Source organism: Centruroides vittatus, unplaced genomic scaffold (assembly GCF_030686945.1).
Source record: "Centruroides vittatus isolate TY-2023 unplaced genomic scaffold, ASM3068694v2 contig_329, whole genome shotgun sequence".
In the NCBI taxonomy this organism is placed as follows: Eukaryota; Metazoa; Arthropoda; class Arachnida; order Scorpiones; family Buthidae; genus Centruroides; species Centruroides vittatus.
Genome location: NW_027122113.1, coordinates 1,352,546 through 1,379,178, shown reverse-complemented (window position 1 = coordinate 1,379,178; position 26,633 = coordinate 1,352,546). Strand labels below are relative to the sequence as shown.

General features: G+C 32.1%; 1 protein-coding gene across 1 annotated transcript in view; it reads left to right on the top strand.

The window, feature by feature from the left end:
• The window catches only part of LOC136973742 (twitchin-like), a 245,808-nt gene that overhangs the window by 188,260 nt on the left and 30,915 nt on the right, over positions 1-26,633 (top strand). The window contains 20 exon segments of the mRNA XM_067268488.1: positions 2,187-2,390; positions 2,543-2,638; positions 14,226-14,528; positions 14,623-14,904; positions 14,976-15,275; positions 15,368-15,670; positions 15,753-16,034; positions 16,119-16,295; positions 16,383-16,505; positions 16,776-17,075; positions 17,166-17,447; positions 17,908-18,098; positions 19,556-19,670; positions 19,743-19,878; positions 23,386-23,552; positions 23,629-23,910; positions 23,994-24,290; positions 24,578-24,880; positions 25,632-25,913; positions 26,004-26,303. Of these exon segments, the coding sequence (XP_067124589.1) occupies positions 2,187-2,390; positions 2,543-2,638; positions 14,226-14,528; positions 14,623-14,904; positions 14,976-15,275; positions 15,368-15,670; positions 15,753-16,034; positions 16,119-16,295; positions 16,383-16,505; positions 16,776-17,075; positions 17,166-17,447; positions 17,908-18,098; positions 19,556-19,670; positions 19,743-19,878; positions 23,386-23,552; positions 23,629-23,910; positions 23,994-24,290; positions 24,578-24,880; positions 25,632-25,913; positions 26,004-26,303 (4,725 nt within the window).

Genomic DNA, 26,633 nt, shown 5'->3' with positions numbered 1-26,633 from the left:
ACATTGGATCCCAACATGTAGGCGGTGAGGATAAAAAATTCGGTATACATAAAATAACTTGATTATTATTATAAGTGCCTATAACTACACTTAATCTACTTACAAACTATAAGAAGGAAGAAAGAGAGAATATAAGGACAGAATAAGGTGTGGTTGTTCGTATCAAGAGATTTGTATGTACGCGAACAAACGTTATAAATAGGAACATAAAACCTTATATATACAATTAAATATTCCTTTATTTCTCTCGGAACACAGTTCTTTTCTTTATTATTTACAATTGATCCCAACTTGAGTATGCTCACTGGGGAAGGGGTCACCACTTCTTCGCGTACAAGTGATAATACACACGCGCGTAACATAAGATCTTTACAACCAACTTAAAAACTAAACTTATAACTACCTTAAAACTAATTTAGATTAGGATAGACTTAGGAAAGATAGAAAATATATAGAAATAGACAGAAAGTACCCGGGTTCACAATCGATCGATACACTCGGGGAAGTACCCTTCCACAATGGTGGCCTTTCCTCCTCCTTATTCGGCTGTTTGTCCTCGATGTTCTCCTATTCTCTCAACGCTCTCTGGCCCTCGTGCCTATTTTTCTGTGGCCTTGACGGTCCTGCAGCCTCCTTTCTTTCTCTCTCTTTCGAGTCTCAAACGCTGCTTTTCACCTCCGTTCCTCTCGAGGTCTAGCCAAAAAGTGTCCCTTGTCCCACCACTTAGCCTTCAGGGCTTCTTCGCCTTCTTTTGTTCTCCCTTAGTTCTTAGAAGGGGTAATCCTGCCCTCCAGCAATAACGGTTAGATCGTTGAGACAAAGAAGAAAGGAACGGAAATAAGAGAATAGAAATGAAGGAAGAAGGAAGATAGAATATATATATATATATATATGTATTTACAACTTATGAACTAAAACAAAAAATAAACAAGAAAACAATATGGCTGACGGCCACAAAGGGGAAGGTGGAAATACCCGGGTTTTTGCTCTGGATGCTCCGTGATACTGGACAGGGTTACTGTTGTCTCTGATCATCTACTCCTATCGATGAGGCCTGTCTTGGCTCTTTCTTTTCCCTTTTAGTAGATCTCTCCCGTTCACTTCATCGATAATCCACTTTTCTCAATATTGTTGGTGTCGATTCCGTCCAATTAAATTGACAGTCTAGTAGAAAGTTCTTGGCCTACTTTAACGGATCAGATGGCTTCTCTGCCTCAACCTCACTCGTCAAGTTTCACTTTCTAACTTCCATCGTTCCGACTCAGAGCCCATTCTCCTCGACCTTTCTCATTGGGCATTGGGAGTCGAGATTCCTTCTGATTTCTCTCTCTTCTTCTTTCCCTCTCCTTTATTTTTTTTATTATCCTGTTTTTTACAACATGTTTTTCTTGTCAGAGGCATCACTCCCCACCAGATAGTAAAGCAATTAATTAAGAAGAAACTCTTTTTCTTAGTCAACAGGAAAGGGAGAGAAACAAAAGAAACCTTAAGCCTAACTTAAATTTATAGAATTATTAATTACAAAATATAGTAATATGGCCAACAGCCACAAGTCAAACCTCTGTGTTTTAGATGAATTTCCAGGGTGAAAAAGGTCAAGTAAAGATGTCAGTTTGTGTAATCTACATTTGTAATTTTAATGTCTTGGATTATTATTTTTTAAATGAAAATAAAAATCTTACTCTGCACCATATTTTCAAATTTTTCTTAATTTATTTATTAAGCATTCAATATGTGAGACATTTTTATTCATAAATTTGATAATTATTAATCAATATAAATATTTCAAATTATAATCAAAAATATTTATTTATAATCCACAAATATAAAAGAAGTCTTTAATTACATTCAATTAAATAATTAAGAACTTATTTTTACCTCCTCATTTAATGACACTTTATGAATGATATTAATTTTTTTTTATATTAGAAATTTTACTCAGCAAAAAAATTATATTTGATGAAGTTTCTTTAATGATTTCTCCTTGTTTATTAAATTTAAAAAACAAATCATCTTTTAATCTTAAATTAATTTTTTTTTCCTTAAAGTTTTTAAAATGAATCCATTTAAGGATTCATTTTAAAAACTTTTTATTAAATATATTTGTTTCAAAATTCATTCTTGAATATTTTTTACTTAAATTATTTAAAATCATTGTAATTTAATTCTAAATTACCATGTTTCAGACAGACCATCTCATCCTACTGGTCCTCTAGAAATAAGTGGCATACATGCAGAAGGCTGTAAATTGAAATGGAAACCACCTGAAGATGATGGCGGTGTACCTATTGAACATTATGCCGTGGAAAGAATGGATACATCAACAGGTCGTTGGGTGCCTGTAGGACGCACTACTAAACCAGAGATGGATGTTAATAACCTTGAACCTGGTATTGAAATATTTTCATATAAATATTTGTTTTAGCTTTATTTAAATTTTAAACTTATACTTTATTAAATGAAAAATATACAATATATAAAGTTCAGATAAAGAGTATATTTAATAAAATTAAATTATTTAATAATTACTTTTTTGTTTTAGGCCAAGAGTATAAATTCAGAGTAAGAGCAGTCAATGCAGAAGGAGAATCTGATCCATTAGAGGCCGATAAACCAATTATTGCTAAAAATCCATATGGTAATAAATTATTTACAATCTTAAGAATTAAAAATTGTTTAGTTATAAAAATAGAATCCAATTAAGTAATTTGACCCTGTTTTTTAAAACTAAATTATTTTGTTTGTAAATAACAAAGTTATCAAATTAAAAAATAATGAAATTGACAAAAATGTTTTTAAGCAGATAGGACACTATTGAATGAAATGGTTATATTTATGAAGTATGTTATATATTATCATTTTATTGAATTATCTCTGAAAATTATCTCATTTACTCAAAAACATTAAGCATGATCTACTCATTATTTTAGTTGGATAACTCCATTAAAGCAATTGAAATCTTTGTTGTTGTTGTTTTTTTTAACGAATTTTTATTTTATTTGCCAACCGATTTTCGACAGTTAGGGTTAAATCAAAAACAGAAACAAAAAAACGGAAAAACACCGACAAATTTTCTCGTAAAAATTAATCATAAACTATCGTTCCCACGGTAATACTTCCTTGTAGAAGATGAGTTAACTGTTGAAAAATAATTATATCATGTAATTCACCATTGGTCAAAAGGGACTTCTACCCTTGACGTACTTCACAAAATCTCGAACTCAAGATCCCGAAATAAAAGGAAAAACGAACGAAGATGACGAGAGAGGGAGAGATAGAAAGAGTTTCGACAACTGTCAAGTGTGTGTGTGCCGTGGATTATCATCTCCCGCCGTTGAAGCCGTCCATTTCATCTATCTACAGTCCATTGACTCTTATTTTCAAGCGAACTCTCGTTCCTTGGACTTTGTGCAAATCTCAGGATCACAAATCTCCGGATCACTAAGGTATTTATCCTGCTCGCGATGTTTTGTAAACTCTCTCTCTCCGATTACTCGAGACTCGGTTTAATAATCCGATTCGATGATATAAATTCTTCCAAATATGTTAATCGATGTATTCCCTATTAATCACAAAATAAACGGGTATTTTTGTTTAATATTAGAAGAGTGTGCGTTTCTTCCTCCATTACCCTCATCATCGGCATCTTATGCTTCCGAAAAACGCGTATCTATCCGCGAGAAGTTTGATAGATTGGTGTCAGTTCCTGACGTAAACGGGATCTTACGATCCCAAATCCGTAACTAATCATTGACCGCTCGAGCCTTAATCATCCTTTCGACAACCGAGGTCGGACCTCAAGGTCTTGTGCCGTTAAGAGGTAGAGAAGATAGGAATCATCCTCCATCTCCTACCCTCGGTTAACCTCACACTGGTCGGTCAGAAGTGGGATCTGTTTCGATTCGTTCCGACATCTCACCCCCATACATCTTTTCCGGCGATTCTAAGAATCGAGAATGGAGACAACTGGAGACGGTAATCCAGGAGGAAGCGCATTCTCCGGAATGTCGGGAATGATTCCCCTAACTCCCACATTTTCAGGAGACACATCAGGGTTGCGTATAAGGGACTTCTTTGACTCGCTAGATGAAATAGCAAAACTGACAGGATGGACAAAAGCGCAATGTCTCGGAGTTGCGAAGCTAAAACTGACAGGCATAGCAAGAGATTTCGCGTGGAAAGATGAGCGAATGCGAGCGATCGACACGTATGATGAGTTCAAACAGCAGATGACGCGGAGATTTGAAAAGGAGCCATATGCACTTAGACTGCAAAAATTCTATGCATGTATACAAAAACGCGATGAGGATGTACAAACATACGCGGTTCGGCTGCAAAGCCTAGTTTCAGAAACGATACTCGAACAGACAGGGGCCGACGCGCGGGAAACGGAAATAATCAAGCGATGTCAGGCTAAAGAACGAGACGAGAGACTACTCGTCCAATTTGTAAACGGTCTTAATGACAAAATAAAACGTACCGTAATGTCTAAAAATCCTGAAACATTTCAAAATGCAGTCAAAGCGGCCATTTGGGAAGAGACGGTGCTCCAATTAACAGAAACCCCTCGAGGAATAATTAGAACGATTAATAATCCGGAACACACAAATAGCAATCTAACCGCAACGATAGCGCATTTACAAAAACAATTGAATGAACTAAAATACAAGGAGGAAAATCGGCGGCGGAGAGGAATACAATCGGCGAATAGAGGGAGACAACATTACTCGTCCCCATCAGAAGGACGCGGTTATGTTCGACCCAAATTTTATGGTGGAGGTACACGAGGCGGAAGGCAACAAACCCGACGGGAAGACCACAATAGCTCAAGCGAACAAACAACCCAATTTCAGTCACGACAGACTCCATCTCAATCTCGACCCCTACCGCAAGGGAGAATTAACAAAATGAGCTGGCGAAGAAATGGCGGAAACTGCAGGAATGTTGGACAAGGTTCCTCATTCTCCTCCCGGACGAATTCACAAACTACAAACAGCAACGGTAGGCACAGAGAATGTAAACCTCGAGTAGGAGTAGGAATAGTGGCCAAAAACTTTGAACCTAGCTTATGTTGTTCTATCAATGACTACCCGGCTCGACTGGCCATAGATACAGGTTCCACGGTAACCCTTTTATCTCGATCCTTCGCTCAACGAGCGACTAAACACAAATTCGAACAGAGGGAAAGAAAGGTATTATTTCAAAGCGTCACAGGACACGGAATCAGAACATATGGAGCCATGGAATTCCGCTTCTTAATAGGACCCTTGCATTTTTCGTACTTATGTTACGTGGTAGAAGATCAAATACCTTATCCGTTCGATGGCCTGTTGGGACGAGACATAATCAAAGCTCAAGGCCTCACTATAGATTTGGCACGGAAAAAACTATTATTTCGAGGAGGAGAGGAAATCGATTTCCGGAAGGCAGGAGTAGAAAGGATAACGCCAAACCGGAAACGCGAAAAACGAAATCGCAGAGGTAAACCAATCCAAGTTGTTTCTACATCACCCACACAAAATGAGAAAACAACACCTCTCGTTTCAACGAACCCCATCAAGGAGGGACTAATCCGACAAGTATTATTATTGACAGATTGTAATATTCCTCCCAGATCAGAGATTTTTGTCACAGCAAGGATCTCCGGAATAAAACGGAAGGGTGAAATAGGAATTATAGAAACAGAAATAAACAATCGAGAAGATGTAGTGGGAGTCGATTCTGTAGTTAAAACGACAAGGGACGGTCAAGTCCCAGTTCGAATAGCGAACTTATCTACTCAACCAAAAAAATTATCAAAAGGGGACTGCATTGGAACTTTCCATGAGGCAGTAGAAGAAACAGAACCTCCGAACATCAACCCAATCACTAACGCCCAACCCTCTACCTCAATTCTAAACAAGCAAGAATTTGGACAGTTATTCGATTGGTCCAACATAGGAAAGGACAAAAAGAAACCTTTATTAGACTTATTATATAAATATAAACATGTATTTGCCGTCAACGACTATGATTTGGGATACTGCCCGATCGTGGAACACGAAATACGCACCGGAGACGCTACACCCATATATCAGCCACCTTATCGAATCCCTTATGCTCAACGGGAACAAATGAATAAAATCATCGACGGACTTTTAGACCAAGGTATCATTGAACATTCGAAATCACCTTGGTCTGCTCCCGCTCTCCTGGTGAAAAAACGTGATCAAACATGGCGTCTCGTTGTAGACTATAGGAAATTAAATAAAATAACAAAGACAGATCCTTATCCCTTACCACTCGTGCAAGAAGCACTTAGCCTAATCGGGCAAGCGAAATACTTTTCTACCATGGATACCCTGTCTGGTTTCTGGCAGTTGGGGTTACGAGACAAGGAAAAATCCGCATTCTCAACACCGGACGGTCATTACCAATGGAATCGTATGGCAATGGGACTTTCCGGAGCCCCCGCGTCTTGGCAACGGGCTGCCGATTTTATACTACACGGTCTGAAAGGAAAAATTTGTCTGGTCTATATGGATGACATACTGACCTTCAGTCCAGACTTCCAAACTCACTTGATTCGTCTAGAACAGATTTTCCAAAGACTCGCAGATGCAGGACTAAAACTAAAACCAAAAAAATGTCACTTCCTTCAGCGACAGATAAAATTCCTCGGACACGACGTCTCGGAGGAAGGGATCAGACCAGATCCAGATAAAATCAAATGCGTTTTACAGTTTCCCCGGCCAACAAATGTACACGACATTAAGTCTTTCCTAGGATTAACGGGATATTATAGACGACATATCGATTCATACGCTAAAATAGCAAAACCACTGACTGATCTACTGAAGAAGGATACCAAGTTTCAATGGGGAGAAGAACAGGAACGTAGTTTCGAAAGGCTAAAGGAAATAGTCACTTCAGCTCCGCTTTTAAAATCTCCTGATTTTGCGACTCCATTTATACTTTCGACAGATGCTTCGAACGAAGCGATAGGAGCAGTTTTATCCCAGGAGGATGAAAATGGAGAAAAACCTATAGCCTATATTAGTAGGATACTCCGAAAACCCGAAAAGAATTACAGCACAACTGAGAAAGAGTGCTTAGCTGTAGTTTGGGCTACAAAATACTTCAAACCATACCTATATGGGAGAAAGTTCACAATAATTACAGATCATCGACCATTGAGATGGTTAATTAGCAACAAGGACTCTTCAACAAACTCGCGAATAGCCCGATGGATCATTTTCTTACAAGAATTTAATTTCGATATTAAACATAAGGCAGGAAGTTGTCATAAAAACGCAGACGCGTTAAGCAGAATCCCTGTCCGACATATTTCTACAGTCAACGATGTTGACCCCATTTATTCAAAATCACAAATCGGGGAATTCCAAAGACGAGAGGAGAAATGGAAACTTATTATTCAACGTCTAGAAGACGGAGATGACGCAAAAGACATACAACGCTATTTCCTCGACGAAGAAGGAGTGTTATATCATGAATTTCCTTCCCCACAAGGAAGATTCGTAAATCAATTAGTTATCCCATCTATACTGATCCCTTACATTCTACGTATCCATCACGATACACCTATAGGAGGTCATTTAGGATCTCAGAAGATGCAACAAAAACTCCAGTCATTGTTTTACTGGCCTACTATGAAACAAGATATCAAAATTTATTGTCAAAGCTGTCAACGTTGCGCTATACAAAAAAGAAAGGACAAGCGACAAGAGGCGGAATTACAATTATTTCCTCCTTTAACACGATTATTTGAACGAACTGCTATGGATATCATAGGTCCTTTACCTATTACTACCAAAGGGAACAAATATATACTCGTCTTTATAGACCATTTCAGCCGTTATGCCGAAGCTATACCTTTAGCAGATACCCGAAGCCAGACTATAGCCAAGGCTTTCGTTACTCATATCGTCTTAAGACACTCAACTCCCGTTCAACTACTTACTGATCGAGCACCTAATTTGATATCTAAAATGTTTAAAGAGGTGTGCGAATTGTTACAAATCAAACGACTTCTTACTACAGCATATCACCCTGCATGCAATGGAGTAGTAGAAAGATTCAATAAAACCTTAATCGACATCCTCGCCCATTACGTCGCTAAGGATCAGCGAAACTGGGATGAATGGATCCCCTATGCCCTTTTTGCCTATAACACAACCATTCATGCATCTACCAACGACAGTCCTTTTTTTTTATTATATGGGAGAGATCCAACCTATCCCTTTGACCTTGTAACCAGCCCCACTCGAACGAAATATGACGTCACCGACAACTACGCATCAGAACTTAGATGCCGAATGGCTGAAGCTCATCAGGTAGCACAGAAACATGCCGAGCAAGCTGCTCAAGAAAGACAAATACACCATCGACAAACTCACAAAATACCCACATATCATGTAGGCGACCGAGTATTTCTCGACGAGGTTACCATACCTATTGGATTAAAACGTAAATTAGCACCTAGGTGGTCAGGACCATTTCGAATTGTAACTGAATTGAGTCCCGTCAATTTTATCATCGAAAATATAGATACAAAGAAACAAATTCAAGTGCACGCCAATCGTCTCAAACATGTTATTGCTCGACAAGAATTCGACCAGAAAGAACTTGTAAACCAACCTTCGACTACCACGACTATCCAACAACCTCCCCTTTCGGAAGAACCCCCTTCCACCATTGATCCATGGGACGAATTTATCTTTGCAGAAATGGCACAATCTCAACTCGAGTCTTCATCTGAATCCGAATCTGAGGAAGAACAAGAAACAGAGATTACACCCTCTATCGAGGAACAACCAACTACATCTTACGCCTTGAGGAGTCGAGGCCCAGTAGAGGATCGACCTTGGGTCCTCCCACTTCCTAAACGAAGTCGAATTCCTAAACGAAAGGCCAGCCCAATTAAAGAAGGAAATAATGGCCAACTTCCCAAAATCACAAAAAGAGGATCCCAAGAAACCGAAGAGGGAACGCAATAATGAACTCAATAAATTTAACTTTACCCAATAACCTTGTTTAATTTTGAAAATTTTGCATAATAATAAACTATATTTTACCGCTTTAAATCGTAATTTCTTACAAACAAATATCACGCTAAGCGCGTCACTAAACATGTCAAAAACGGTTATAAAAAAAAAAGAAATTAAATAAGTTAAATAAAGTCAAGAGAAAAAGAGAGAGAGAGAGAGAGTAATTAACAACGAATTGTTAACAACGTAATCGCGACGTGTCAATAACTTCCGACACAACGGGAAATAATACTGTAACGCGGTACAAATATATATAAAAAGAGAGAGAGAGAGCCGGAACAACTTCGTTAACTCATCCGTTTCATAAAAATCCAGCTTGCTCGTCAAGAGTAAGCTTGATTTTTGAAAGTCCGCGGTGATGTGAAGGTTCGAATATAAGAATAACGAATTTTTATTTTATTTGCCAACCGATTTTCGACAGTTAGGGTTAAATCAAACACAGAAACAAAAAAACGGAAAAACACCGACAAATTTTCTCGTAAAAATTAATCATAAACTATCGTTCCCACGGTAATACTTCCTTGTAGAAGATGAGTTAACTGTTGAAAAATAATTATATCATGTAATTCACCATTGGTCAAAAGGGACTTCTACCCTTGACGTACTTCACAAAATCTCGAACTCAAGATCCCGAAATAAAAGGAAAAACGAACGAAGATGACGAGAGAGGGAGAGATAGAAAGAGTTTCGACAACTGTCAAGTGTGTGTGTGCCGTGGATTATCATCTCCCGCCGTTGAAGCCGTCCATTTCATCTATCTACAGTCCATTGACTCTTATTTTCAAGCGAACTCTCGTTCCTTGGACTTTGTGCAAATCTCAGGATCACAAATCTCCGGATCACTAAGGTATTTATCCTGCTCGCGATGTTTTGTAAACTCTCTCTCTCCGATTACTCGAGACTCGGTTTAATAATCCGATTCGATGATATAAATTCTTCCAAATATGTTAATCGATGTATTCCCTATTAATCACAAAATAAACGGGTATTTTTGTTTAATATTAGAAGAGTGTGCGTTTCTTCCTCCATTACCCTCATCATCGGCATCTTATGCTTCCGAAAAACGCGTATCTATCCGCGAGAAGTTTGATAGATTGGTGTCAGTTCCTGACGTAAACGGGATCTTACGATCCCAAATCCGTAACTAATCATTGACCGCTCGAGCCTTAATCATCCTTTCGACAACCGAGGTCGGACCTCAAGGTCTTGTGCCGTTAAGAGGTAGAGAAGATAGGAATCATCCTCCATCTCCTACCCTCGGTTAACCTCACAATTGAAATCTTTGTTGTTGTTTTTTTTTTTTTTTTTTGTGCAACTTTGTACTTTTACTAATTTGATCTGTTGGTTTTATAAATAGTTTTAATAATCACTTGTAGATTCACCAAATATTGCATGTCTTTTATTCTTCTATATATATATATATTCAAATATTGTAATATTTATTATTTCTTTTTATAATATTTATCCAAATTGCTAAAATATAAAAATACCCATGGTTAAAAAATATAAAAACTTAGTAAAAGCTCGTAAACAGTTAAAAGTCTACTCTTTCATGTATATTTTAGTAAAACCTTATTTTCCTTTAAAATGAAATTATTAAAACAGTTTTTATTATAGCACACTTTAAATAAAGCATAATTAAATGTATATTACATTAAATATTAGTAAATAAATATAAAAATCTTCAGTAATAATGTACGTTATTAATATTTCTATATTAATATCCTAAAAATTTCTGATTCATTCAAATGAGCATCATTTAAATATTTTTGTTTATGTCAGTTGAATACCAATATAATTATATAAAGAATTAGAAATTCTTGAATATAATTACTGTATATAAATTTTAATAACATTTATAGCAAATGAAATAGACACAAACTTTTTTTTTTCGATTGTAAAATTTTAACATAAAGCTCAAAAGTCTGGTTTAGATCTATACCATATAAGCTGGCCCGAAATAGTCGATTCCACTTAATTGGGACACATTGGAACTAATCTATTTTGGCCCAATTAAACGAACTAATAATAAATTCTAAAATATGTAATATGTAAGTAAATAAATAAGTAGGTACCTATTTTAATGCTTTATTAAACCAAAATACAGAAAATATTTGTACTATAAATTTTCCAGACTCATGACGATAGATAACTAGTTCGCATCATGCTAGTGTTGCCAAATACAGTATTAGTAGTGACGTACACAAGGGTTGACCATTCGATTCGTTCCTGATCGAATGATTTTTTCTTTCTCCCTTTTTAGTCAGAACATGTTCTAATTAAACGGTCTTCCTTTGAGTACAGTTTCCTGTACTTGGAGACGGGCCACTTCGGTAGGAGTGTTTGTAGAATCCACCAGCTCTGATCTAGTCTCAACAATCAGATGGCTGCTGTCCAAATCTAGACATAATCATACACACAATACCTTCCAAGGGAACTCTAGCTATCTTCCAACTTGGTTGAGAGACCTCAAAAAATTGTCCGGGGATCTTTGTCCCTTTGCTTTTAAAGGGATTAATCCACAGCAAGGTTAGTAGCTCCATTCAGGTCTACCTCAGATGGGATCCCCATGTGATACATCCTGCTATGCTGATCCCCCTCCGGAAAAACCAAATTGCCCAAGTGAAAGACAAAATCTCTGCCTCTGCCAATCGTTAGGCCTACACAACATTAGTGTACATAGTATCTACATATTTTCAGAAGATCCCTAAAATAGGTCTATATCAAAAATTGCTAAATTCCTTTTCTGCTACTGTCCCAATTAAGAGATTAAATTATGTATTAATTTATTAGTTTGATTTCTGTTCTTTTAGATTTGGCCCAATAAAGCGGCTGCCCCAATTAACCGGTGGCCCAATTAAATGGAATCGACTTTATGTGGTAGGTTACCAGTAGGATAGAACTGACATGATTATAGTACACAGTAGCCTATGGCAGAAATATATAATAAGGCCATTATACTACTTTCATTGAGACACTATATATCTATATATATATATACATAGCGATGTGCTCATACAAAGGGATGTGCTAATAGGATCTATTTAGTGTATAGGACACCAAATAATCACTAAAAATCTGTAAATTATCTTGTTAGGAATTCTACTACACATCAGATCTATCAGTTAACTACTTCAAGCCAAAATTAATGTCTCCAATAAAATATTAAGTTTGCATAACTTATCCAATAGTACTGCCATATATAATTTAGTATATGATAAGGGAACACTGTAATATGCCAGTTTATTCATATTTCAACTTACTATTTTGAGATTTAAATAATTATGACAACATAATGAGTTTTAAAATAAATTTGTACTTTTGTTATTTCATACTTTTATGCTTGAACTGAAGTTCATAAAAAACAAAATCATCAAACTGATTAAGTACTTTCAGACTTTCCTATTTATCTTCTGAGTCTCTATCACTCAAAAATGATCTTTTCAAACTCCTATTTGAACAAATCTTATTTGGAACACATCTTCCTATTTTGGAAAACATCTGCCGGAATTTAAATTTAAACACAATGTCTTTTCATTCTAGAAACCATTCATTCAACTCAAACTATCAGCTCTCTAAGATAAACATATATAACAGAGTAGAGTGGGGTGTATAGGATACCATTAGTAGATGGAAGAAGCATAAACAGTTTTACATTAGAGTGATGTGAAGAAATTTAGCAAAACAGACAATGGAGCATCATGAAGATATAAGGAGAGAGTGGAGATCATGGAACTTAGCAGTGAAGCATGAAATAGAGAGTTGAAGGTAGAGTTTGATAGGGCAAAAGTAATGTTACTGGTTGATGATGATGAGAACATATGCATGGCCAAAAAATTAAAAATTTACAAACAAAATTTAACTAAGGAAGTTTTGATATCAAACATGTAGACATTTTGTCAAATGTATGGAAATGGATGGTAAAAAAGAATAAAAGAGAAAAAAGAACCAAAGAATATAGAGATAGTTTGAGTTGAATGAATGTTATTCTAGAAGACATTGTGTTCAAATTTACATTCTGGCAGATATGTCCCAAAAAAAGAAGCTATGCTCAAATAGAAGTTTGAAAATATCATTTTTGAGTGATAGAGACTCAAAGAATGGATAGAAAAGTCGGAAAGCACTTAGTCAGTTTGATGATTTTGTTTTTTATGAACACCAGTTCAAATAGAAAGGTTATTTGAGATTGGTCATATTACGGAGTTAGATTTTTGTTGTTTTTTGCTGTAATATATATTTAATTAGATTTAGTAATTACCATTCAGATAACAAAAATACAGTTCAGTAAAATCTTCATAACAAATATAATTAAGGATTGAAATATGAATTATTTACAGCATATAATAACTTTAAACTGTGGAAAAGAAAATGAAACTTAAGATTGACATTAAAAGCAAGTTTTATAAAATTATTAACATTGCTCAGTCTCATTGTTACATTTACAGTATAATTCTGCATTACATTTAAGTGCAAAAATCTGTAGCAAAGAAGTTGTAAATAGATTGCAGAACATTCAAGAGCAATAAATATAATTTTGAATATAAATTCCATTAAAAAAAGGATAGTTTTAGAATGTAACAATAGTATAATGACAATAATATAATAATATGTATTATATGCAAAATCACTTTTAATTTCAAAACTACTTTATATAAAAACTCTCATTCAAAGGAACAATTATGAAAGAATTAATTGATTGACATAAAAATTTCTCTGGTACTAAAATATAAACCCCATTTCATATTGATATGTAAGAAATAAAAATTTTAAAATGAAAATATAATCAATGATGAATTAAAATTTTACCATTAAAAGTATAATTTAATTTTCTTCTATTCATAATAAAAGTAATATTATTGTTATGAACATTTTATAAATTTGCATAAAAGTGAACTTTTCGTAATGGAATCATAACTGAAAAAACTTTTTAGTTATAGAATATATTAATATATAGTTTGTTATTGAATCTTCAATTTCATGATCATATTGTATATCATAACTCAGTATATACTGTTTTATATAATTTACAATTTCAAAAAATTTTATATTTGCACAGTAAATCTTAAGTAAAGCTGTAATTAATAAATTCATACTTGATGTAGAGATTATTGAATTTAAATAAATAATTAAAGACTATCTTATACAGTAAACTATAATCGAATATAACAATTATTTTAGATGCCCCTGGAAAACCTGGTATTCCAGAAATTAAAGATTGGGATAAAGATCGTGTGGATTTGAAATGGCAGCCACCAGTTAAAGATGGAGGTGCTCCAATAATAGGTTATATTATTGAGAAAAAAGAAAAATCTACCACAGTATGGACAAAAGCTGCTCAGATTGATGGAAAAGAATGTGAAGCACGTGTTTATGACTTAATTCAAGGAGAAACTTATCAATTTCGTGTTAGAGCAATAAATGCTGCTGGTCCAGGAGAAGAAAGTGATCCTTCAAAGCCTGTCACAGCAAAACCAAGAAAATGTAAATCAAAAATTATATATATGCATAACGAAATATGTAGTTTATTTTTTATTTTTAAATAACTTACATACCAAAAAATTCTTTATTATTATAGTGGCACCAAGAATTGATAGACGTAACTTAAGATCAGTAACAGTAAAATATGGCCAATCCTTTTTCTTTGATGTAAAAATCATTGGGGAGCCACCTCCTTCAGTTACTTGGACCATTAAGGAAAGACCAGTTGTTGAAAGATTAACATTAACAATTCAAAACGTTCCTTATAATACAAAATTAACTTGTGATAAAGCAGAGCGTTCAGATAACGGCACATATCGTATTACAGCAAGAAATACTTATGGAGAGGACCAAGCAGATGTAGAAGTAACTGTTTTAGGTAAATAAAAACTTTTTATATTTTAAATTTTAAAAAATTGGTATTTTAAATTTTAATTTTATCAATTATAGCAAAGCCTTCTAAGCCTGAAGGCCCATTAGAAGTATCAGATATCAACAAGAATGGTTGTAAGTTGAAATGGAATAAGCCTAAAGATGATGGTGGAGAACCATTAGAAGGTTATCTTGTAGAAAAACAAGATCCAGATACAGGTGCTTGGGTACCTGTTGGAAAAGTTTATTCTCCAGAAATGGAAGTTACAGGTTTGACACCAGGAAAACAATATAAATTCAGAGTTAAAGCAGTTAATAAGGAAGGAGAATCTGATCCACTTGAAACTTTGGCACCAATTCTAGCTAAAGATCCTTATGGTAAAATTTTTATTTTGTTATTTGTTGGAATTTTGAATTTATTGTTTCAGTTACATTTTATTGAATATAAATATGATAAATTAATTTTAAAGATCCACCAACTGCTCCTGGTAAACCAGAAGCAACTGACTGGAACAAGGATAGAGTTGACTTAAAATGGAAACCACCAGACAGAGATGGAGGTGCACCCATAACCCATTATATTATTGAAAAGAAAGAAAAATTAGCAACACGTTGGGAAAAGGCTGCTGAAGTTCCAGGTGACTCTTGTAAAGGAACAGCTCCCTTTTTGACTGAAGGAAAAGAATATGAATTCCGAGTGATTGCAGTTAATAAAGCTGGACAGAGTGAACCCAGTGAAGCATCAGCACCAATCATAGCAAAACCAAGATATTGTATGTAGTTATAAATGTAATCATTTTTCAATTAAAACATATTTTATGAATAATTTGAAATACAAATTTTTTAAAATTTTAGTGGCACCTCAGATTGATAGAAAATGTCTCAGAGATCTAACTATTAATACTGGACAATCGATTAAATTTGATGTTAATATTATTGGTGAACCACCTCCAACTGTTACGTGGATTGTAAATGATGTTACTTTAAGAGCTTCAGACCATATTCAGATTGAAAATATTGATTATAATTCTAAAGTAACAATTCGCAAAACAACTCGTATTGATAGTGGAAAGTACACAATTACTGCAACCAATAGCTCAGGAAAAGATTCTGTAACAGTGAATGTCACAGTTTTAGGTATTTGAAATACATTATTTTCCCCCTTTTAATTTATATTTTAAAATTAAACAAATATTATTTTGAAATTTACTTTATAAATAGATAAGCCCACTGCACCTCAGGGACCATTAGAAGTATCTGATGTACATAAAGAAGGTTGCAAACTAAAATGGAAGAAACCAAAAGATGATGGTGGTACTCCAATTGAATGTTATAAAGTGGAAAAGATGGATCCAGAAACTGGAACATGGATTCCAGTTGGCACATCAAAAGAGCCAAGTAAATTAATTTATGATAATAATTAAGACAACTTAAATCATTTCACTAAAATGAAAAAATAATAATTTTTATTATGTTAAAATAAAGATATGGAAGTAACAGGCTTAACTCCTGGCAAGGATTATAAATTCAGAGTTATGGCTGTGAATAAAGAAGGAGAATCAGTACCACTTGAAACAGAAAAAGCTATAACTGCTAAGAATCCATTTGGTAAGTAATAATTACTAAAATGATAATAATAAATGCTTTTAGGATTTCAGAGTTTAATAGAATAGTTTTATTCTTTATTAAAATTATGAGTTAAAAAAATAGTATAAGAACCTAATTATTCCTGTCATTTTAGACTCCTATATTTTGCATTAAAAATAGTTAAATTTTTTTTGTTTTGAGCCTTATGAATTATAATGATATTTAATATTTTGTTGTTTTCAATTACAAATGTAAAGTTTACTTACAAAATTTAAATTTTAAAACTTTTAGATGAGCCTGGTAAACCAGGAACACCTGAAGCTACTGACTGGGACAAAGATCATGTTGATTTGAAATGGACACCACCTGCAAGTGATGGTGGTGCACCAATCTCAAGTTACATCATTGAGAAGAAAGATAAATATGGCAATTGGGAAAAAGCTGTTGAAGTTCCAGGTAATCAAACGAAAGCAACTGTTCCTGATCTTATTCAAGGACAGGCATATGAATTCAGAGTTAAAGCTGTCAATAAAGCTGGCCCTGGAGAGCCTAGTGAAGCGACACTTCCTATAGTTGCAAAACCAAGGCGATGTATGTTTTACATTTTATTTTTATAAATTAAAATGTAATAAAAACTTTTTAAAAATTATTTTATACTTATATTATTATTTATAAATACAGTGGCTCCTAAAATTGATAGAACAAATCTACACAAGGTTCGAATTCGAGCTGGCCAGTCATTCAATTTCGATGTAAATGTAATTGGTGAGCCACCACCAACCATTACCTGGACTTTAAAAGGCAGAAAAGTTACACAAAGTGAGACTGTAAAACTAGTAATAGAAGAATATAATACAAAGTTAACTGTGAGGAATGCAAAACGAGAACATAATGGCACTTATACAATAACTGCAGTTAATGAATATGGAAAAGATGAAGCTGAAGTGGATGTTGTTGTATTAGGTATAATTTAGATTAAGTTTGTATTTTATTTTTATTTATATGATTTAAAGTTTATTATTTTATATTTTAATATGTAAATGTGAAAAAGAATGTATTGTTAAATTAATATTAGATGAGACTATTATAAATAAAGTTTATAAATTAAATAAGATTTAACTAGAAGTAATGAATTCATTTAAAATCCATGTATAGTAATTTTTAAAAATATTTTATAATCAACTACACATTATCAAAAATATTTCAAATATAACAAAATTAAATTGATTATAAGTACCATAAGATATTTAGTAACTTTTTCAAATTGAAATGTTACAAATTTTAATTTTGGTCTATTTTTGAAGGAAATTTAGAAATGAAGAAACTATCTTCTTACTAATAATTGTTTTAAATTTTTAATGGTAATTTCTTTTAATATTAAAGAATAAAAATTTTTAAATTATTTTGTTTCATTTTTCTTTAGATAAACCTACTGCTCCAAATGGTCCATTAAAAATAGATGATGTTCATGCTGAAGGGTGCACTCTAAATTGGAATCCTCCTAGTGATGATGGAGGTATTCCAATTGATCATTATGTAATAGAAAAAATGGATCCCAAGACAGGTATATGGGTTCCAGCTGGAGAAACAATTGGTCCAGAGACTACAATGAAAGTAAGTATGTACTATAAATGTAAGATGACATCAGAATAATTATTAGCTATAAGCTATAGTAAACTTCAAAATGCTTTGTTTTAGTATTTTAGAAATAGGAAAGAAGAAATAAATAACATTAAAACAATAAAAACAAAAACATTTTTGATGGAATATTTAAAAAACACAAAAAAAAATTGAACTCTAAAAAATTATAATAAAATTTCAAAATAAATAAACTTCTTATCAAATTTTTAAAATAACAATAATTTATATTTTACATATAATATAAATTAATTATCATCTGTTATTTATTAAAGATATTTAATAAATAATAGGTGATAACATTCACATAGAATTAATGTCTTTTTATTATAATAAAATTTTTGTTCCTGATTGTGTTATTATAGTAAGATTTATGTGAAAGCAAATTTAGTACAATTTAACTAAAAAATTCATTAATTTATTTAATTTGTATAAAAATAAGGAATATTATGCACAATTTTATTGAAATTCCCAGAAGTTATGTACAGCAATAATACAAACAATAAAACATCAATAATTTAACTTAAAAAGATAGAAAATAAAGAAAAAGTTAAAGAAAATATATATCCTGACTATGGAATGATTTTCAGTAATTTATAAGAATAGTAGTATGTGCATAACTCCTATCTTGTTTGAGTTGATATACTAAAAGTTTGCTATGACTCTGTTAGCGTCAAAAGGATTCAAGTTTTTAAGAAAAATGGAAAAATTAACAAAAATTTTCAATTTTGTAACAACAAAAGTGTGATGGCTTTGTGATATTTTATATTTTAAAAATTAAAAAAATTTGCTAATCTCTTACTAGTATTATAGTCAATTAATACAAAGTTCTAGTAATATATATGTATGAAGGACTATTTTCAGCCTTCTATGCAGTATATTTTAAAATATATTATCTCTGAATATATTCCCATTCAGAGATGAGAAATTTCAACAAATTCAAAAATGTCATAGATCAGTTTTATATAGTGTGTAATATACTGACCAATTCAGAAATCAGTTATTTGATATGTTTGCTAACATGCAAATATTTCAGTGCGGAAGATACAATGACACAATGGATAATTTTCTTTGGTCGCAAAAAAATGTACATTCACAACATATTTCATGTCCATAATCATTAACATTAAAAATATAAGTTATGGCATTATATGAATAACAAATTGTTTTTTCTTTTCTAGCTTGTTAATATCATAAATATAGCAATTAGTTCAGAAATTATTTTTAAATGTTGCATATAAAAAAATAAGTCATTTTTAAAATAAATTATTACATTTAGTTCTAAATGACTAAACAAATTTTTGCTGCTTTATTGATAGAGAATTCTAAAGCCTCTATTAATAGCTTTTTCAAAAAATTTCCATTTATTAATACAAATGCTTTCATTATATTATTAAGTATATATTGATAATTTAACTTTAAAATTGCAACAGGTAAAAGGTCTACAGCCTGGTAAAAATTACAAATTCCGTGTTAGAGCAGCTAATCGTCAAGGTGAATCAGAACCACTGGAAGCTGATAAAGCAATATTAGCTAAAAATCCATTTGGTAATTTTCTATTGAAAATAAATAAAGCAATAAATAAAATTGAATTATTAAATATATAATTTATAAATACAGACCAACCTGGAAAACCTGGAACTCCTGAAATTGATGATTATGATAAAGATTTTGTTAAACTGAAGTGGAAAGCACCTGATTCAGATGGTGGATCACCAATTACAGGTTATGTTATTGAAAAGAGAGATAAAATGAGGTAAATATTAAGTTTAAAATAAAACAATATAAATTATCTTATGACCCACTTTACTAAAAATTCTAAATTTAATATTATTTTTGTGAAATCCAAAATTTTATAAGATATTTTACCTAAATTTTGAGAAAGTTTAACTTAATTTCTTAACGTGATCTTTAAAATAACATCACTGGATAAAGGGATTGAATATCACCCTTCTCATCAATAACCACTAAAAGTTCATAACACTCCTTCAAGAATGTCAATATTCACCCATACAAACATATTTGATCTAACATTACACGTATCAAAGAGTACAGTTGATGTCTGGTTTCACCATTTTCTCATTGTCCCAGGAATACCTATGACCCTACACCTGTGAACTAAATAAAAAACATTATTTTTGATCTGTAAGACTAAATATCTCCATCCATATTTTCCAGTATAATAAGTCCTGTTAATATATAAAAGTACTAGTACACAAAATAAATTTAAATTAAGATAGAAAGGACACAAAGGCATAATAATTGAATGCCCTCTTGTTTAAAGGTGCATGAATAGCTTAACTGATGTAGTATTCAATTTTATATTTTTGTAAAATTCTGTAACCTTGTTATTTTGTTATTCATTAAATTTTTGATTTTTCTCGTTAATGGTGTCTATTACTCGTATATCGCATATGCCTTACTGACAATTCCTCTTCCCCTCCTCCACTTGACCTGACAAGCTGATCCCAATGTCAAGGGATCAAGGAAAGCAAATGCACCATCCACTGACAAAGTGAGCAGTTTTTAACAAACTGTTGCTGTAAAATGGGTAAGACTTCAGCCTTACCCCTAGTTACCCACATTTTTATTGAACATGATTATAATGTTAATTATTTCAAATTCAGCTATCTTCAGTTGTATGCTTGAATCACTGTTATTGAAGGATCATTTATAATGAATGTAAAATTATCAATGTTTTCTAATAACTTTTTTGTATGTTTTGTCAAAACCATGTCTTCTTTTTCTTGTTTTGTTTCTGTCACGACTTGGTGAATTTATAGACACTTGGCAAATTCATCTATTTAATCTATAATCTTTACAGAGATGCATTTTGGACTTTTGCCCTTCTTCAGTCTGTTACGTAATATACATATGTTGTATCTGGTGGGCATCTGTCTGGCACCTTCCGCACTACGCCTTCCCACTTACTTTTTCCACACTGCTAATTTGATTGCTTCCCCTGCATGTCTCACAGCATGTAACTTCTCCCTCCCAGAATGCTACACACAGCCACGCCTACAACTATATAAATATACTGTGTAAAATACAGTAGAGCATCATATATCTGAAAGCCAGTTAACCGAAACGTCGATTAACCAAGAGCTTTCCAGTCGGAATGTGTCTTGCTGAATCAAACGTTTTTGATACTAGATTAACTTCTAAAGTATAATATTTTTGTTTTTATATTTTTCAACATATTTATTTTGTTTGTACAAAATAAAGAAATAATTTTTAACAATACAATAGCCTCGATTATTATTATAAAAATTTTCGTTAGGCTTAAAATCAACGAAAATTCAACACAAAGCGACATGCAACGGAGAAAAATTCAACACAAAGTGACACACAACGGAGAAAAATTTCAACATCGGATAGGTTAATATATTTTTTCGTACATAATCGGTTATCCGAAAAAATCAGTTATCTGAACAACCCCAGTCCCTAATTGATTCGGATAAACGATGCTATACTGTATTCTATTTAATAGTTGTAACCAGCTTTTATGAATTTCTATGCTTAGGTTCTTGTTAATATTATTTTTGTCTGTAGTAATATCGTAGCTTTCTTTAAATTTTCTTTTGTACCAATTTTTTTCTCTGTGTACTATTTTAACATCAGTTTTATCTATGCTGCAGTTATGAGTTGTGCAATGTTCGTAAAAAACAGAGTTTATTCTATTATATTTTAAAACCGCGATGTGTTTTTTTAATCTTGTTTCCAATCTTCTTTTTGTTTCTCCAATGTATGCTTTTGGTGGTTCACATGTGCAAGGTATTTTGTAAATGACGTCAGTAGTGTTGTATTTATCTGGTTGTTTATTTACGCCAGGTTTAGTCTTCTGGATTCTTTTTGTAAGTTTCTATAAGTTGGTGCCAGTTTTATATTTATTTTATTGAAACTTTTATTTATCTTTTTAAGTAAAAATCCAATATAGATACGTGGCTGGCGCTATTTACATTTAATAAAAATATAAATACGACTTTTACAAAGAAAAAACTTTGCATGTTGTCCTCCTTTTTCACCGTTCGCACCATCAGCAGTCCTTGAACAATTCACACAAATTTTGGAGACAACCTTCCTTTGTAGGCTACTGCCTCCGCAAAAGAATGTAAAACCAGTGAAAAAGGAGGACAACAGGCAAAGTTTTTTTTTTGTAAAAGTCGTATTTATATTTTAATTAAATGTAAATAGCGCCAGCCATGTATCTATATTGGATTTTTACTTAAAAAGATAAATAAAAGTTTCAATAAAATAAATATAAAACTGGCACCAACTTATAGAAACTTACAAAAAGAATCCAGAAGACTAAACCTGGCGTAAATAAACAACCAGATAAATACAACACTACTGACGTCATTTACAAAATACCTTGCACATGTGAACCACCAAAAGCATACATTGGAGAAACAAAAAGAAGATTGGAAACAAGATTAAAAAAACACATCGCGGTTTTAAAATATAATAGAATAAACTCTGTTTTTTACGAACATTGCACAATTCATAACTGCAGCATAGATAAAACTGATGTTAAAATAGTACACAAAGAAAAAAATTGGTACAAAAGAAGTATATTTATACAGTTGTAGGCATGGCTGTGTGCAGCATTCTGGGAGGGAGAAGTTACACGTTGTGAGACATGCAGGGGAAGCAGTCAAATTAGCAGGGAGGGGAAAGTAAATGGGAAGGCGTAGTGCAGAAAATGGCAGACAGATGCCCACCAGATACATTATATGTATATTACGCAACAGACTGAAGATGGGCGAAAGCCCGAAACGCATCTCTGTAAAGATTATGGATTAAATAGATGAATTTGCCAAGTGTCTATAAATTCACCAAGTTCTGACACCAAACAAAAATTTTTTGTAGTTAATAATTTAGTCAGTCTTGTTGGTTGTATTTGAGATTTAGTTTGTACATTTTAATGAAAACATAAAGAAGGAATTTCTTTAACAATCTACTGACAACTGAATCTTGAATGAAATTAAATATAAAAATATAAATTCTATTTAATTTTCCAATTTAAAAATTTAATTCAGTTAATCAAAATGAGTTTTGCTTAAAAAATTAAAATAATTTTAATTTATATAAATTTATATTTTTTTATTTCAAATAATAAGAATAAAAACCAATGAAAATTATCATTAAAAGCAATAATATGAAAATCTAGTATTATTTTTATTACATGTTACATTATTCACTAATACGTATATAATTACATTGTTTTATATCTTATGTCAATAAAATTATGCATTAATTTTAGTCCAGAATGGATGCAAGTTCTTGAAGTACCTGGTGATGAAACAAAAGCAAAAGTACCTGATTTGATTGAAGGAAATCAGTATGAATTTAGAGTCAGAGCAATCAACAAGGGAGGAGCAGGAGAACCAAGTGATGCAACTGCACCTCATACAGCCAAACCCAAAAACTGTAAATAAATTATATTTAATTAATTATAAATTTCTACTTTCAACAAAAAATTCATTTATAAAATTTATTTATATAGTGGCACCAAGAATTGATCGTAATGCTATGCATAATGTTCGTATAAGAGCTGGAAAAGGCTTTGAATTAGATGTGCCAGTAATAGGTGAACCGCCACCTACAAAAAAATGGACCCTTGATCTAAAACCAGCTGATGAACTTAGTAGATGGACTATCATTAATGAGGATTATATTACAAGACTTTCAGTGAAGAATGCTCAGCGGGCTGATAGTGGGACCTTAACATTAACAGCTACAAATGTTAATGGAACAGATAGTGCAAAAGTTTCTATAATTATTCTTGGTATATTTTCTACTTTTTTATTTAGTTAAGATACTTTGTTGAAAAAATAGGTTTATTTTATATAAAAATTTATTTGTTTATAGATGTTCCAACTGCTCCCGAAGGTTTAAGTATTTCTGATATTACCAAAGAAGGTTGCACTGTTTCTTGGAGACCTCCAAAAGATGATGGAGGATCTGAAATTGTGCGATATGTTGTAGAAAAAAAAGATTCTGAAACAGGACGTTGGTTACCTGTTGGTGAAACTCTAAATACACATCTGCATGCAGATAAATTGATTGAACTTCATGAATATACATTTAGAGTCAAAGCTGTAAACAGAGAAGGAGATTCACCTTGGTTAATAGCAAGGGAGCCAATTATTGCCAAAAATCCATTTGGTAAGAGAATCTTTTCTTGCCTATTGATGTTAATAAATTTTTCGCATGTAAATTGTTTAGTATAGATCTTAGATATATCTACAGTTAATAAGATATCTATACTAAATACTTATGAAAAATATTATCTTTTGTAAATCCTGAAAGATGTATGTACATCTGTAAAAATTAATTATAGATTACACTTCTTAATACATTGTACTTTTGACTATGTAATAATTAAATATGAAACTAATTTATTAAGCAAAAACTTGAAAAAGTTTACTATTTAAATACTGTACTATTTTTAGATCAACCAGATAAACCTGCTCCTCCTGAAGTTGTTGATTGGGATAGTCATCATGTTGATTTAGAAATACATCCACCAAGAAAAGATGGTGGTGCTCCTATTTCTACATATATTATTGAGAAACGAATTAAAGGGTCACCTTTTTGGGAGGAAGGCACTAGAGTAAAAGGAGACTGTACTAAAGCTAGAGTACCCGATCTGAAAGAAGGTGAAGAATATGAATTTAGAGTAGTAGCAATTAATAAAGCTGGTCCTAGTGAACCAAGTGATCCATCAAAAGCAGTTGTTGCCAAACCAAGATTCTGTAAGTAGTATTTTTAAATTGCAATTATTAGAATAAATATATTTAGTAATTAAAAGAAATCTTAATAATTATATTTATTTAATAGTCAATAATATATTCACATGTATAAGAAAAGTTTATAAATAATAATTTTTTATTATAGTAGCTTAGAATATATTAAATTTTCTAAAACAAGCAATCAAATCATATATTTATTGATTATTAAAGGAATGCAATAAACAAAATGATCTTCTAACTAAAAGATTAGCACAAATACAAAACATGAACATCATGCTACAAACATTTATATTTGTTTATCAGAAGTATCAATTAGCATAATTGTGCCAAATATAGAAGTTAAAACAAGACAGATAAAATTTAATTCTGTATCAACTACCATTTACAAATGATCAGAAATTTCATATGATAAGATCATATATACTATGGTTTTGTATAATTAATACAGTTTATTATAATTTACTGCAAAATCTACTGATCAAACATTTTCAGTTTTTATTTCCATTCAATATAAATAACATATAATTACAACAAAATGAAAGCATTTACATTGTATCGATACATAGAAATAAGTAATTATATTTATCTCATAGAAGATAGTAACATTAATATCAATGAGTATAAATAACTAATTACATTTGAAATTAAAAGAAAACTTTATCATTAGTTTACTAAAAGGCTAAATTAGTTGATAATAATGATTAAACTTAATTTTTTATAAGCATTTTTATTAATTAAATATATTTATTTGCAGTGGCTCCCTCATTGGACAGATTAGCTTTACAAGACTTGAAAGTACGAGTTGGAAGACCAATTAATTTCACCATTCCTATTAAAGGAGAACCACCACCAGCTGTCACTTGGTCAGTTCATGACAAAACTGTATTGAATGAACCACGAATTGAAGTAACAACAACTGCGACTCAGACAATTTTGAATATTTCATCTTCTATAAGATCAGATTCGGGAAGATATACTCTATCATTGGAGAACTCTTCAGGAAAAACTTCTGCGACTGCAACAGTAGTAGTTCAAGGTCATATTACAATATATAATTATATATTTAGATTGATTTTATAGTTAAAAGTTTTTATTTAATATATAATTTTTTCTTACATATGATTAGATCGACCTTCACCACCAGAAGGTCCACTTGAAGTTACTGATGTTACTCGAGAATCAGCTCAATTAACATGGAAAGTACCAAGTGATGATGGAGGCTGTCCAATTAGACAATATATAATTGAAAAGATGGATACATCTAGAGGAACTTGGACTGAAGCAGGCATATCTGTTAGTTTAACTTATAAAGTTACAAGATTGGTAGCATTCAAAACGTATCAGTTTAGAGTCATTGCTGTGAATGAAGTTGGTAATTCTGATCCATTAGAAAAACATGAAGGTGTCATTGCAAAGAATCCATTTGGTAAGTTTTAAAATATTATATAAATGAAGTAAAGAATTAAGAATTTTGAAAATGAATTGTTCATTTATTTAATCTTTTAAATGTTTTACATATAAATGGTAAAAGAAGTATGTTTAAATACATCATTAAATTAATAGAATATAAATATTTCATTATTTATATGGACTGAACATAAACATGGTATTTTATATACTTATTTACCTCATAAAGAGTTGATAATCCTTATTTTAATATATATATATTAAAATAAGGATTATCAACTCTTTATGAGGACACAGATACAGACTTTACAGTATTTGTAAAAGTTTGTAATTTTATAAATAAATGTAT